The 16,414-nt window shown below is 39.1% G+C and overlaps 3 protein-coding genes and 1 non-coding gene across 16 annotated transcripts in view; all 4 read left to right on the top strand.

Moving 5' to 3' along the window:
- The window catches only part of LOC123873157 (serine/threonine-protein kinase minibrain-like), a 262,872-nt gene extending 257,040 nt beyond the window's left edge, over nucleotides 1-5,832 (top strand). For 5 of the 6 annotated variants that reach the window (XM_045917874.1, XM_045917871.1, XM_045917875.1 and 2 more), the window contains one exon: nucleotides 1,700-5,832. In XM_045917874.1, the coding sequence (XP_045773830.1) occupies nucleotides 1,700-1,818 (119 nt within the window). In that variant the 3' untranslated portion in view covers nucleotides 1,819-5,832. The remainder of the gene's footprint in view (nucleotides 1-1,699) is intronic. The other variant, XR_006797615.1, reaches the window with a different exon arrangement.
- A 2,448-nt stretch (nucleotides 5,833-8,280) lies between these two features.
- Trnah-gug lies at nucleotides 8,281-8,352 on the top strand. The gene has a single exon. It is a non-coding gene; the product is annotated as a tRNA-His (tRNA).
- Nucleotides 8,353-8,796: 444 nt separating this feature from the next.
- LOC123873151 (uncharacterized protein CG43867) overlaps nucleotides 8,797-16,414 on the top strand; it is a 386,310-nt gene continuing 378,692 nt past the window's right edge. For 4 of the 8 annotated variants that reach the window (XM_045917864.1, XM_045917861.1, XM_045917860.1 and 1 more), the window contains exon 1: nucleotides 8,798-9,202. The gene's annotated coding sequence lies outside the window, so the exon portion shown is untranslated. Of the gene's footprint in view, nucleotides 9,203-16,414 lie in introns of all 8 variants that reach the window. The other 4 variants (XM_045917862.1, XM_045917867.1, XM_045917866.1 and 1 more) reach the window with 2 other exon arrangements.
- Nucleotides 10,467-11,635, top strand: LOC123873162. The gene has a single exon (XM_045917882.1). It carries the CDS (start codon nucleotides 10,895-10,897, stop codon nucleotides 11,504-11,506), a length of 612 nt encoding a protein of 203 aa, XP_045773838.1. The 5' UTR covers nucleotides 10,467-10,894; the 3' UTR covers nucleotides 11,507-11,635.

Here is a 16,414-nt window from a genome sequence, read left to right as displayed (position 1 = left end):
TGAGTTTTAGAGAAGTTAAATATTTATCACTTTACTGAGCGACTGTTTAACTGTGCTTGACTTGATTAAACTAATTGGAACATACTCGTATTTTGTGCTTTACAAAACAAAACGTTGAGACCATCCTTACTTGAGCATAAGCATCCATATGGATGATCCAGCAGAATGTAACCGAATCGAAGTGAGGCCCAATCAGATAGCTGATGCCCCAGTTGAAGATGATTTGTTTTATATTGAATCTTTAACACTAGCCGCACGGCCCCGGTTTCGCTTGGACGGAAGTTTTTCTTATTGAAGGTCTACATCATAAATAACTAGAAAACCTACCTGTAAAATGTCAAGTTTTTAGACCCAGCGGTTTGAGCTGAACGTCAACATAATATAATGTCAGCCAATTTCGTCCTTTATATTAGACTAGATGATGCCCGCGACTTCGTGGGTTTCGGTTTTAAAAATTCTCGTGCGAACTCTGTCCTCTGGGTGCAAGCTATCTCTGTTCCAAGGTTCTCAAAATCGGTTAACCAGATGACACTGAAAAGTTAGCTAGACACCCTTTCGGATTTATAATATTTGTTGGCATGGACTGTCACCAAGCCTTTACAGAAACACAATACTGTTACAGTTATTAGTTACTCTCAATATTATGGAATCTCCGTTATGTTTATTTTGGCATGGTATCATCCATCGTATTTTATTCAGTGCATGGCTTATCACTGTTAGATTGGACATCTGCAACTATGCTTACATCTTAACATAATAAGTATTAATTTTCTTTTCATTGAGAAAATTATAATATCTAAGCGATAAAAGGTCATCAATGCTAGATTTGTTGGTTGCAGATTAGTACCAATCTTATCGTATTTTATTATTTTATGTAATAAGTACACGCAATAAGTACTGGTTTTGTGATAATGAAACCTGTAAATAGGAACTATGTATTACAAAAAGCCTGTCAAAATATTTGAAGAATAGGTTTATCAGTAGCGTTCTGATTAGGTAAATCATAAATTAGTTAGATCCCTTAGATTTAGAATATAACCCCAATAATTTAGATGTTTGTTTTTAAGCCGAAATAATAATATCAATCATCAATATTACTTTATTTTTGTTAGTTATAGTTTTATAAAATATAAGTTTCTTTTTATTTCAAAATTTTGTAAGACTTTTTCAGTATAATGAAGTCTCAAATGTCAATGAGGAGCAAATATGATTACGGCCACAAAACGTTATAATCGGGGTTCCTTGGTGCATAAGGTCGCGAAGCGTACGCTAAATGATAAACGCAACGTTAGTTTGATGTAACACAGTAGGTACGTTTGTGCAACAAACAACCCGACATGTTTGTATTCCAGTCAATGTAAAAAACTAGATTGATACATATACGGGAAGACTTAAAACTACGACACTTGGAGCATATATTTTGTAGAGAGCTTTCTGTACCGCTCAAGAGTAATAGTGTGTTTTCTATCTTTTTTCTGTCTTACTCATCACTGAGATTATGTCACGTCATGTCATATTATGAACGTAACGTGTCTGTAGTATAATGTCATTGATTTCAATACTATTAGTCTTTGCGCGTGTAGCACTGCGTTCTTACGCACCAAGAACCCTTGTCGTTATTAAATTGTTTCGGCTTAGAACAAGAGTAGCTATAGGATCAGGAAGTGTTAAAGTAAATGTGTTATTTTGTGGTATACAGTGGGCGGCGCCCGGCTGTGGGGCGGCGCAGAGCGTATGGAGGTGGAGGGCGTGCGGCGCGACGACGACATGCTGCAGCCTGTCTGCCAGCTGCAGCACTCGCCCGTCGCCATCCACTAGCGCCGCGCGCGCGCCGACCCGAGCCGAGCCGGGCCCGGCGCGGCGCCGCTCGCACCCGTCGCCCCTGTCGCGCCCGGCGCCAAGCGCACGCGCAACAGGCGGCGCAAGCACCCGAGGAACTGAGGACCAGACTGTGACGTGCACCGAGTGCAGTGATGACGCGACCTAGTGCCGTGCCGCGATGTGAACTAAGTTACTTTGTACGTGCGTGTCTGACACGTCACTCCGGGAGTCTAGTCGCGTCGAGCGTCGCGCGTACGCGAGTCGTGCAAGTGACGAGTGCTCAAAGGATAGAGTATGATGGTTGTGTGCGTGTGGACGTTCGGCGAGCGCGGACGCGTCCGGCTCGCCCGGAACGGCTTAGTATAATTCCTTGCTCCATAATCAAAGACGATAGAGTTAATTCGCTCTAGTATTCGTAAGGCGGAGAGTGTGCGCGAGAGTCGGTGTAGTGTAAGTAAAGTTAAATCACTCTATATTTAGAGGACGGTATAGATCCACGTGGACTACCGGCGGTAGCGAGTAATGCATAGAGAATGGGGACACCACGGCGTCGGATAGTACTCTAGTACAATATGTGGCAACACTTGCGGACTGAATCCATATTTATAATTCTATATTTTTATTTAATGCGATAAGTCTGATTGTAAAAAGTAATGATGGCGATTAGTTACTCTGTAACAGGATTGTATGTATTATTGTTCGTACCGCTTCTCGACGTACTTAGAGTGCCGCGGCCCGAGGCCGATCGCATCCGGATGCATGGCATGAAAGCTAGGTTTTTTTATTGTTACGCAATGCATATCAAGGACGCAATATGGTAGAAAATAAATATTGTACATAATGTTAGGAGGCCGACTAATAATGGATACAGACTGCAACTTCAACCGGTAATATAGTTTAGATACGTCTATGCTAGTTAAGCTTTCGTTCAGTTATTATCGCAAGCTTTATATTTTTTTAAAGTGTCGGCAACTGATGACTGAGAAATCAAAGGGCCAAAACAGAATTTCGTTTATCGATACAACCGAATAAAAAATAGTATAAAATAATAAAAAATGAAGTATTTTTTGAGTGCACAGATTGATTGGATTCGATACTCCTGACGTTGAAATCATTTGAAACTTTGCCCTCGCATTTCAGAGTTGTTGTATATTGTAAATGTTTTTATTTCGGGTCTCGAATGCGCGAGATTCGAGGATCTGTACATCAATACACGCGTACTGTGTAACACAATATATATAGGTTATTTTTGACCCATCGGAATATTCAGACGATATGTAAAACAAAGAATAGTGTATAGGTAATTCTATAAAAACACAAAATGTACTTGTAGGTTACGGGAATGTTGAATCATATATAAAAATTTTTGGGTATTTCAGATAGGAGTTAATAAATTAAACTGACTTGTTCAACCTTTTTGGATTTGAATCTACAATAGACTAACCTCATTGCAACAGACTGGTCGTAACTTTGTAATGGAGATATTTTGTATAGCGTACACTGAATCACTGCCTTATTGTGCCGGAACTCCGAGAGCCCCGCCGCGCGCCACGCGCTCGCCGTGTGGCTCGGGCTAGCGCGGGCACGCGGCGCGCGACGGTCCGCGCCGAGCGCCGCGTGCCCGCCGTGTGGCTCGGGCTAGCGCGGGCACGAGGCGCGCGGCGGCCCCGCGGGGGCTCCACTCGGGCGCCGCGATTTAGCAAATTATATTTTTTTCGATTGTGTATAGTTCGTGACGACTGAGTCGCCCGCCGTGGAGCCTCCGAGGAAACATTGCAACTGAAAGCAGATTTTTTTGTGCTGCAGAATGTTGCCGTGATTTTTTATAAGAAAAAATAACTCCCTCTCCCCCCGAAAAGTTATTTTAAAATTAAACGAGTTTGTATGGTACGATTATTTTCATACATGAAGCATGAAAGTATTCTCTTAACTTGCGTTCCTTAGCTCGGTAAGCGCTGCGACTGTTTTCTCGATCTATTTATTGTTTTCATTGTAGATTTGAATCTATTTCTAATCTCTCTGGTCTGAAATATAAATTTTTCGAATATCTGTATCATATTTACTGTATTTTAATACTTTTTTGCTTCATGAGGTTATAGGATTGTTAGAGATGTAAGAAATAGGTATGGGAAACATGTTTTCGTTTCATTCTAGGGAAGTAACAAATTATGCCAGCGGGTTTCCGAACAGTCTTAAAACTATTTATTTGTTTTTTTTTTTTTTGTATCAATGATATTATTATAAATGGTTTGTTTTCTTCAACTATTAAATCTGACGAAGACTGTATTAGATTTTTGTTTTGTTACATTTTCCTTTGTTATTAATTTAATCTAGAAATTTGATGAAACCTGATTGTTCAACTTTAATTTACATATTACTTTATGCTCTATGTTGTTCAGAGTGACTTGTCTTGGATTCAGGCGTTTTAGTAAATCTTGTAGTAGTTATTTTAATTGTTTGCCGCCACGAATCCTTCCTTTGTCATCGATAATATTATAGACATACGAGTCATTCTGGAGTCACATGCATAATATCAGCTGCCTTAGGGTCAGTGCACACCAAGCGGAAAACTGATCGAGAAAATGCAAACACTTGTCTTAACAATTCTCCACTGATACAATTAAATATCTAATTCAATTCAAACAGAATTCTAAATAGTTTGACATAAGCAGTCTTGACTGAAGATTTTTGTATACCATCATGACATCAAGTTTATTGAATTAGATCTTTTAATAAAACTACAGGCTCAAAAGGGTTAAAACCTGTTAAAAAAGAATGTAGGTACAACTTTTTATTGCAACTGAGTGGTGATCTACTATTTCATCTCAACAGAACTTAGTAAGGATTAAGAGATCGCTTCTGTCAAAAACTGAGTTTTATACGGAGATGAGTCGCGACTGAGTAGCCAGTAGCAATTGTCATAAAAAATTAAACAATCGATCCGAAAGACGGTACTTAGGATTTAGGACAATTTTTGGTTTCGTTAAATAATTGATGTTTTGCCAGTTATACTAAAAATCTGACAAAAAAATTATCAGGCATTGACAAATCAGCCTTTGAAATTGCAAAAAAACGAGTGACAGAGTCGTATTATGCAATATGCCCGCTCTTTACTGGCATAGCAATTGCAACGCGAATGGCCGTGAACACCGCAACATAAACCATACTGTTTCGGGCCGCTATTCGCACAGGATAAAAAGCGGGCTATACCAAAAAACGTGCGTAGTGCATATTAAATTATTAGATGTACCGCTTGACAGATGCTCATGGGGTAGGGAGCGGGTTGCGGGAGGGTGTTAGTGACGTCGAATTCCTTGACTTTTACATCAACTGTCACCTTCCCGCGATCTCGTGCGGTATCGTACCATCTCAGTGAAACGGTATATCTATATCTATAGATACTTCTTGGCGCATTATCTCACTGTCTGTTTGTAAAGCCTGACGTCCACCTGAGACGCGCCGAATCGAGCCGAAACGTGTCGACTGAAAGTATGATAAACGATTCGACTCTGCGAACAATAATCGCGCCATTGATCGACGCAGTTTTAAAGTAATAGGTGACGAGTTTTGCGATTCGCTTCGACTCGGCGAGCCTAGTGGATGCTACCCGTAATAATTGTAAACTACGTTGGAAATCAGTGGGTGAAGAAGATCGCGCTTACTAGATCAGTTTGTGCTTGGTTTGCGCTGCCGCTTGCGGGAACCTGCCATACAATATTATTTTACATAATCGAGCCTGAAATACGTGATAAGAGAACTGGAAACACCAACCTATTGAATAATTGTAAACCGATACTAAGGATGGCCCTAGATGTTTCGCTTGAGTATGTATAATACTGTATTTATTTGTATTTGTACTGTGACATGGTATCGTTGACGCGAGTTGACGCTGCGCGAGAGCTAAATGTTTATTTCCTATCGAATTGTCAGTTCGCAGGCACTGTAACAATAAAAGGATAGAGCTTTATGTCACTAAGTTTTGTATTTTAAATCAATAAACGATAGCAATGATCTTGTTATTTTTTTTAATTTCACCATGTACCCTTTTCCCGCCACCACAGTTAGAAAACTTGTAACAAAACGTCGAGGATTCACCTGCACTGGCAGGCGTCAAATGTTACCTTCATTTGACGCTAGGGAGGCTCTGAAACGACTCGCTATCTTTGAATTCACGTCACTGTTAGCCTAATATTTGACAGATGTCGATTAAGGATCAAAACCGAGTTTCCTCAGTCTAATCCACTCTGCCTCCCTACGTTTGTTGGGAACACGCCTTCGGTCAATACTTCAAATGCTACTGCTTAATACTGTATTCTACTGTCGTAAGTATTTATATTAATTATCAACCCATTACCGGCTCACTACTGAGTACGGATCTTCTCTTAGAATGAGAAGGGTTTGATCAACAGTCCACGCTGGTTATGTACGGATTGACAGACTTCACACACCTTTGAGAACATAATTCTGTGGCATGCTGGTTTCCTCACGATGTTTTTCCTTCGCCGTTAAAGCAAGTGACTCTGAAAAATTAGAGGTGCTCCTATACCTATTAGCCGATGGAAACAATTAGGTACCTCCTACTACGTTCGAGAACAGGATCTCGCCAGAATCACGATCTTCAGCAGTGAAGGAAATGCCAGAACCATGATCTCCGGTAGTGAAGGATGGACCAGATACAGAGAGAAATGGATATAATTATGTTGGTCATTTTGGCACTCCACGGATTTCCCTGCCCGAAATCGTTAGGCAGTTTGAACTGCTGTTGTCGGATTAAAAAATTATTATGGTCTGTGACAAAGAGTGGTCAAATGCCGTTTTCGAAATTTCATGCTCAATCGGTCCAGTGGTTTTTGCGCGATGTGGCTGATTTGCAATTTTGCAATATTTGAAAATAGGTAGTCGATATAGTTAGGTAATTAATATTACAGTCACTTCTAGCTATGAATGGCACCACATTTATACCTTCAGTTCGACAAATTCTTATGTTGAAAACAAATTCACGGGTTCGACTCCCATCTGAAATAATCGCCGTGATGTACCTACCTACCAAGACATACCTACCTACTATTCCTTTACCTTAGGCTGTAGGCTAACCAGCTTAGGTTGTAACCAATGCAGCGTTGCTTTGCAGTAAAAAATGAAATTCGTGTTAAGGCTATTCGCTAACTCAGTATCTAGCACTGAATGATAGCCACCGAGTTTGGTTGGTTCTACATTGCTGCTTCACTGGGTGATACTAAAATATTTTTTTGTAGGAAACCTTCAATGGATTAAGAAATGAGCTCGGTAGCTGTCATTTAGTGTTAGACATTGAGTTAGCGAATCACCCCGCTCGCTGGTTCGATTCATGATTCATCATCATCATCAGTCAACTGTTAGTCGTCCACGCTGGGCATATGTCTCTTGTAGGGACTTCCGTACGCTACTGAGGTAGGTAGGTAGAGAGTTAAAATTTTCCGTGAATTTCTGTTGCGGCTAACAAATAATAAAAACTTCAAAATGGACTTTACTGTGTCATACTACATAGAAATCACCGTACCATGCCACACGATGCGTTACGAGTTACGACGTCGTGCGGCGCCGCACCGCAAGCGCAACGGATTTGGGACCAAAGAGACGAGGCGGGAACGGGTGGTGCGTTGCAACGCCATACATCGCCAGTCTTTTTGCCGGAGCAGCATCGCAGTGCCCGTGTGGCGCCCAATACTCGAATCCATAGCGCGGGTGCGGCGCCGCAACGCACCGTAAATGCATCGTGTGGCCTCAGTCTTTACACAAGCAGAGGTTACTTGTCTTCTTATTAGGTCATGGGTCTAAGCTCTGCAATATACATAGATAGTTACCTACTAAAAGTAATAATACTTACTTGACTTTTTTAAAGGTAGGATCTAAACACTAATTACAAATTCCACTGTACCGTAAGAAACATGTTAGATACCTATCTGTGAAGTTCACATGTCTATGCTTTACTGTGAGACTGGTCGGAGTGGAGAAGCTAGGTAGGTGTCCAATCTGTGTAATGTGCGAACACCTTTAAGCGTCGGATTTATAGTTTGGGCGCAGAGTAGGTGAGGATATGGATATTACATACAGAGGTTCTATGAAGGCGTCTAGATAGAGCAATAGTATGGTCAGTGTGGGGCAAACGAGCGAGCCGAATTACTGGCCTATGCTGGGTCCCCTACGCAGCGTAAGCCAGTTCGTGTTCCTATGTTGAGTTGGTTCATCGTGGTCGTCATATTACTACGAGATCAAAGGCGTTGGACTATTGTCTCTCTTTATACTGTGGTTTGGGTTAGGATCCTATTTCCGAATGACTGTGTTGTTTGTTTTCAATAATTTTGCAATGAGATTGCAGAAATTGAACATACGTAGTAAGAATGACGTTTTATGTATTTACAAACAAAGTACTAGTAAGTAACAGCTCATAATTTCACCAGTGCTTATATATCTCCGATAGCCGTGATCGTCTAGTGGTTAGGACCCTACGTTGTGGCCGTAGTAACCCAGGTTCGAATCCTGGTCACGGCAGTGGTCAAACACTGTTACGGCGGAGATTATATTTTTGAATTTGTTTTAATTATTTTTATTTACCTAAAATTAATATAGATCTTTATAAAAATACCTTAGACGGTATAAAATCTATTCACCGTATAGTACTATATCAATGTAAGCATTGATATTGAATGTCACCATTGATATACTGAATGCGGTGGATAGGGTTATTAAAAATTAACGGAACTTACACCTAATTACAGATCCTACTAAGTAATAATGTTAAAATGTTTTTGTTTTTTCTATTTCGATTATGTTGTATTGTATAACTTTTTCGATACAAAATTGTTGGTTTTTTCTGTTTTTAATACTTTATTTGCGCCATCTATGGATGTGATATTGAGTCACTGTAAAAATGTGCTCCGTGCTTCGGCGCTCCGTTATCTACGGAGCCTCCGCAGTCGTTAGCTATTCTGCAACTTCTGGTTAAAATGATTGTAGCCTTGCCTCGTCTAGGTGGCTGTACTGGTATTTGTTTTGGTACAACTACGCACCGCAGCTGTTCGGCGTTCGCTATCATAGAAATCTGTGAGAGAAAAGGAGTGGTGATTAGGCTGTGTTTGGCAAAAATTTATGTTTTATATATGGTTCCCGGCCGTTTTGACACCTGTGCTTCTAATATATAATGCATTAAGATGTTACCCGCGTCCTATATCGTCGGCAGTGTCGAATAACCGCGATAAATGGTGTAATTAACGTTGTTAACTTTGGTTATGACGTTTACTACGTTTTTTGCATGTGTGCGTGTGTATTCATCGTGACAGCATTGCCGTTGATTGTTGAAGCGAATCTTGTAACGGGATTTTTTGTGAGAATGCTTGTTTGGGTAAGTTAAAAATGTTGTTTTGAACGCTTAACCTAACCTCTGCCACTCACGCCTGCAGTTCGAACTATACATACATAGATGTGCGCCTCTGACCTCGATACCCAATACCAATACAGTTCATGAGACTATTCAACAGAAAGGCCAATTTCTAGCGGTCACATTTTTTGCCAATTGAGAGTGTGAATCTAATTGGCTATATTGTTATGTATCTATAACTATGCCTATAACTTAGTAAATTCATTACTAAGCCTATAACTTAGTTAAGTGTTAGTTACCTATTTATTTAAAACTCAAAGACATATAAAAACCGTTAAAAATATAAAATCTTCGTCTTGAACCATTTTTGGTAATTTTGAAAATACCCCCATTTTAATCTACCTACTTAATAAAAATATTTATTTATTTTAACGGTATGTACTATTTATCGGACTTTATACAACTTTTCTCTCATTTAGTAAATTATACTTATTATTCCTATTTAATTTAGTAAGTAATTGTTATCGACACAAAAATGTAGGTATATACCTGCTTAAGTACAAATAAGTAAACCTTACTAGTTACTACCTACCTGCTTAATTACTGATCTTCGTTTTTAAACTTAGTCCCTACTACCGATCATTCTACAACTATTAAGCTTTAATTAAAACTAGTTCTTATCTTAAGTTATTGTAAGTAATGCAGTCGTTGTGTTGTTTTTTCAACCATTTATGTAGGTACCTATATCTTATCAAGGTTGACAATTCTCATGAGTTGTAATTCTTTTTCATATAAGTACCTATTTTGTCGACTAATGATTACCTTAATCTTAATTGGGACCTATTCACTATTATTTAGTTTTATAAACTTAGCTAGGTACCTAAGAACTTTTGCCTTATTATGCATATGCTCTTGGATTTTCATATCAACAAAGCTGAAAACAACTCTGCGTCTCTTTTTCTACTTCACTACGTTCATTATTCCTCCTGTAGCGAATTTTTTAACTCCCGTAATTTCCGTTCTTTAATTCATGTACCAATTGCGTCCTATAGAAAAAAGATTTGTTTTCTATAAAAGTTAATTGAAAATATAAATTAAATTTGCGCTATCTTATCTTAAAATAGTCTGATTCTTGTCTTTAGAACATGACTTGTTGGTAGAATTTCAAGTGTATAATAATTTTACAAGCCTTCTTATTAGCATAGATTTCACAGCTCTTACTGGTACCTACAGACTACCTTGTCAAACTGGTTATTGATTTATTATCCAATTCACTAATGCTACACCAACGCTTTTACCAATGCCAAAATTTAGCTAATTTTGTTATAAAACGTAGCGAACTCTAATTTACGGACGTTTGATGTTAATTTTGTTGGAAACGGGCGAAGTGGCTTTTAGGTTAGTTAACTAATACTAGACATAGAACCAACGAATAACAAATTTTCAACCAAACGAGTTATTTTCCCTACGAAACCTTAAATTGACATGTCAAATTGACAAATAAAAAAATTTGAAAAAAAATCTGGCATCTTATTTTTATAAGTCATCCATCCATTACTCATCAATGAATGTCATCCATCAGTCATTAAGGTTGTCTGAAGTCCATCTTCATTTTGTGTAGTTCTCCTTTCGGCCTCCAAAATTTCCTGTAATCAGAATAAACCAGTTGTAAGTCTATTAAACAATGTTCTAAGATTGCTAAAGTGCGGTAACAAAATGTTTGGCAAAAAACCTCCCATTAAGTCTGGACGTGAGCCGAGCACCAGCGCTGCGAAAGGCAAAGATGCGCTGCCCGAAGTGGCTTTAGCAGCCATCCTCTCCTACAAAAAGCAAAAAGAGATCGGCGACTTTATGAGTTTTTTTCTCGGTGCTCTCGACCGGAATTCTGATTGGCTCAACGGGGTCGTCGGTAAGCAAACTAACTTCAGATGCGCATTGTTGGTCGGAGCCGGACCGAACCGATTTCAGCTCCAGGAAATAATATACCCGAACGACAAGAACGATATCCATCTCGAAGTAGAGCACAGAGATTGTGAAGATTTCGACAAAGTTGCGATCGCCGCTATACTGAATCTAGCGAACTATGAAATCGAGCACCTTATGAGATACATTAAAACTCGTCTATATGAAAATCCGATGAGAGAAGATTTACTCAAAGGCAAGGAATTGGGAATCAACTACGCAGTTTTGAGACCGTTTTATGAAAATCAATATAGGCTAGTGGAAAGAATCGACATCGGAAGTTCAATGAGATGCGTTGAACAGAAGAAACGAAGGCGTGACGTAAAATCAGTTTCTCGATATCCTTTCAAAAAGATTAAACTATAAGCATTATAATTAACTACAGTCATCCTATACCTTGTAGAAATATTTAAAAATTTGCATTTAGGCCATATTAATAATGGTACATAATATTAAATCTATTATTGCATATCATTAAAGAATATTTAAGAAGAATCGTGTTGTTTCAACTGCATGTTCGCCATTTGTATGAAATAGATCGAAATGAATGATTCCTCGTTACGGTGCACCGCAGTGGGTCATGTAGCATGTAATGACGGCAATTTGGGGCGACTGAAAACGCGACGATCAAGGCAAATTATACTCATTTCTGCATTGATAGCTTCCGATTACCTATGATGGATGGCACGGCATCGGTGGCGAAATTTAATGTGACGAAAATATTGCAAAATTATACCTTCTCCATTGTTATATCGGCGATTAATTACACATGGGATATTATTCAGTCCGATGGCCAAATAAAGTACTTCATCATGATCAACCCATTTCCGCCCCACTACTGAGTACGGGTCTCCTCTCAGAATGAGAAGGGTTTAGGCCATATTCTGCCACGCTGGCCCAATGCGGGTTGGCAGACTACTTATAAATAAAGTACTTACTTCTTTTAAAATTGATTATATGTACATCTTCAATCACAGTTGTTTTTGATTTTGTCATTTCATCACCCATTTCCATGATTACCTATAAAAAAAATATTGAAATCAGTATGTAATTAAATAATTTATAGGACACTATTACATATTATTTTAGATTATTTAAATATACCAGTACCATATCAGTTAATTACTCAAGCAAACGACTTGAACTAAATGTTAATCGCAAATCGAAACAAAAATCATAAAGGTTTCCGATAAAGTTCACGTCCAAATATTTAAACCAAGCATCTAAATCAAGCGGGCCAAAGCAATTTTTGGGTACGCAAACAATAATCAAGCCCCCGTCCGTTACACTCTTTTCATCTGGCAAAGCGGTCGTCCGGCAAAGATCAATATCACGGAAATCGGGGCAGCCGTGCGCGTTCTAACTTACCTATAGGTAGTCGCAGAACCGACAAGTTATTACAAAATAGCACACAGTCGATAGCAATATCAGGAAAATCCGTATCGCCAAGCGATTAAGCGTTTCAATACGATACCGTATAGAAAACTAGGTAAGTTAGGAGAAACAATGAGTTTAATATCGTGGTTAATACATGGTTATCATATTATATAGAATTTGCCAGACTGTACCTACTATGAATGTAGATCTAAAGTTTTTGAATGACAGCAGCTATGATCGTGCAAAGTTTTGACCTGCTCATCGTTATCAGGGACATAAATCAATTAGAGTCATGGTCCGGGAGTAAGTTGGGTCGATCCTTGGCCCTTTTTCTGCTAAGTCGGCCCTGCAGAGGATCAGGGGCCGCTGACTGCCGCGTAATTGGCGTAATAGTTATGTGATTTATCGCCAAGATTTATAGACTCCATAATAATAAGCTCCTGTTTGAATTTGCGTTCGTAATCTTACCGTTTGTCTTAACTAAGAGTGATGATTCGTTTGTATCTCGTTTCAGTATTGTTATTCTAAGCTGATTAAGAAAGTGTTTAGTGCCAAGAGATTCAGACAGTCAATAACTAAATACCTATCGAGTTTCAATATAGCTCGATTGAAATCAGAAATGAGTGTGTCACACAGCGGGCGATGAAGTGAGCTCAGCTCGGAGTTTCTCTACATGATCAAATCTGTGGAAATACCAGAGTAACTGTCAACGAGATGTGAAGTAGAAGATAGTCATTGGGTTTTCAATGGAGATGGCGAACTTGCACTGGAAACAGAGAGCGGCGCAAGACCGCAGCGTGTGGAAATCCCTACAAGAGACCAATGTCCAGCAATGGACGTCTATGAGTTGACGACGATGACGAATATTGTGATAACGAAGATATCGCATCAACACAATATAAATGAATACCACATATTAGAAGTAGGTAGAATTAAACTTAAGGCATTGAAAGATACAACTGGCTTTGATCCCCAAATAGGCATAATGCTCATGAAAATTTCCAGGCAGCATCAGAGGAACAACTGAAGTGTTTCTAATTTATGTTTATCCCTTTGAGCGCCGCCGGTTTGGAGATTCGGATATGTGAAAAACTCATTAGATACATCACTAGCCAGTAGCCATCCATGAGGATATAAATACAAAAGTGTGTTTGTTTGTTGGTTTGACTTTCGACAACAGTAATTTTTTTGCATGGATAATAATTAAAGACCTGGAAAGTGACATAGGCTACTTTTTACCTGGGGCATTGAAAGAGGATTTAAGTTTTCGAAAATCCACGCGCACTATGTGGTGGCTATTAATACAAATTCAAACAATGTAAGTAACGGCATTTTGTTGCAAAAAATGGAATTTATTCCGTGGCCGGTCTGCGCATTGAAATGAACAAAAAGTGTTAACTTAAATCCCGACGTTTGGAACCGCCTGGGAATCTGACCGCGGTCCAGATTTAATTTACATCTGCGATTTCATTCCAGATTTCTTTTAACATGAAATTCGTTTTGCGCTAAACCGTTCAGAGATTGTAACTGTGCTCCCAATGGAGGAATATTGAAGTAAGAGCGGCCATATACAGGCAGTTTGAATTCTAGCAATCATTTTCAACTGCTCAAGCAGTCATCGCCGAATAATCGAGCAGTCGTTTTTAACCTCTGAAGGAGATGACTAACTGCTGCTGCTAGCCCTCTTCCTATAGCAATGAATCCTTAGCAACTTGATGGGCTTTGGTATCTACCTACTGGCCTACTTCTGTCAGTGTTTTCTGCGCTTTTACTGCTATTTTCTTTCGTGTGGTGATGCAAATAAAGGATAAATAAACTGCGCCAGAGCTGGTGACAGCTCGAGAATTGAAGTAATTTGCAGCTTAAGTTGCAACAGCTTGACCGCACGTCAGAATTTTGCCATACAGTTGATTTCGGAGCGGTCGCGACTGCTCATAATATGTGGCAAGTTTAAAACGGTCAGTTCTAACTGCTTTAAGTTGGCTGCCGTTGTATGACCACCCTAACTTGGGAGCTATTCTAGTACACTTAGTGCGAGTTAGCATACCTCGACAATGATAGATTATTTCTACTCGAAATCTATCAGCACTAAAATGGATTGTTATATGTATTCAAATGTTTATTCATTACTACCGTTTCTTATTTTACAAAGTTGCTGCTTGAGCAGACTGTATATACATATAAACGAACTAAACCTTAAAACAAAATGTTTAGATCCCATTTCCTTCGATTTTAAAATATCCATTCCATTGGATCATAATATACATCTTCATCGGTGTTTCGCTAGTCGATGTCGAGATATGCAAACTCTTACTAAGCCTCCTGATAACAATATCCAAGAGTTTCCACGAGAAAGGTCTTCGGTAAATTCCTTAAGTAAATAAAGCTAATGAAAGGCCAAGTTACGCAAATACGAGCTCGTAAAATATTAAAATTTGGCTCGAAATTTAGTAACGCCTTTTATAGCTTCAGCCAGAGAGATGTCATATTATTAGAGTGCGTATAAATTATAACCTGCCGCAATACAGCCTTAATCTGCTTAGTGTACTTACACTGCAGCTTCATCAGGAGTCGTGCTTTGGTCAATCACAAAATATCGCTATCTTTATAATATGACTCCAATGACGGAAATGTAACATGAGAAAACGACATAAAATTACCTATGTACCTAAGCGACACAAATTAATTAAATTATTTTGTATCCTATTTTTATTTTTGTTATTTATTGCAACAATTGAGATGCTAGCGTAAAAATATAACGTCGATGTTATATGCGGGCTACGGGTAAGCACTCTTCTTATATTTTAGAAAAAATCTATTCTTTACCAATTAGAAGTCAACTCCAGCCACAGTTTTTAGTTGAATACAGCGAACGTTCCGGGAAGTCCATTTTCGCCAACACGCCGTGGTTTTATTGAAGTCTCTGTAATAAAATAGATATAAGATTATACGTATTACTTAATTTGACTTTTGTAATCATAAGGCGAGGGCGCTTTTTTAACGTCGTCTGACGTATGAGATTTGCACCTCTAGCAATACGACATATCTTCGTCTGCGGCTATGAAAAGAAACTGCGAGATTGCGGTATAAAGTATAATTTTTACATAAAGCGATAAATGCATCTATGGTGGTTATAAAGAAGAGAAACATAAAATGGAACCACTTTAAGGGTTAAATTTTTATTTTAAACATAGAAAGGGATTTTGATGGCCTCCCACGTCGTGAAATCGCGTTATCTTTAGATTTAGAGCTTGTGGGTGATAATAATACGCGGTGGAAATGGTGATTCAAACTGTCGTCCTGGAGCATTTTTCCACGGACCACAGCACGACACGACTTTTGGCCTATGTCGTCGGTGCCACTGTATTGTTACTAGTTTTATGCAGTGTTGTAGTTACTGTACAAAACAATATCATATCTATGAACTTTTTGCACTTACTGCAGTTTTACTGCACTTTTAATATCCCTTCTCTTTCACTATCTCGACAAGCATGGGGCGGAATGGCTGGTTTTCTCTACGACGAGTTAAGACCTAGCACCTTATTTGACCTCATCATCATCAACAACCGATACACATCCATTGCTCGACATAGGTCTCTTGTAGGGACTTCCACACGCCACGGTCTTGCGCCGCCTGAATCCAGCGGATCAATGCGACTTGCCTGATATCGTCTATCCACCTAGTGGGTGGTCTTCCAACGCTGTGCTTCCAGTGCGAGGTTGCCATTCCAGTGTGCTCTGCTCATTGCCACTTCAGCTTCGCCACCTACTGTGCTGTGTCGGTTACTCTGGTTCTCCTACGGATCTCTTTATTTCTGATTTGACCTGTAATCATGTAAAAATAAAACATATAAAAGCTATATAAAATATCTATTTCACCTATAAAAGTGGTATGTG

This window comes from Maniola jurtina, chromosome 16 (assembly GCF_905333055.1).
Source record: "Maniola jurtina chromosome 16, ilManJurt1.1, whole genome shotgun sequence".
Taxonomy (NCBI): domain Eukaryota; kingdom Metazoa; phylum Arthropoda; class Insecta; order Lepidoptera; family Nymphalidae; genus Maniola; species Maniola jurtina.
The sequence above is the reverse complement of the archived record's forward strand: the minus strand, read 5'-3'. Positions and strand labels throughout refer to the sequence as shown.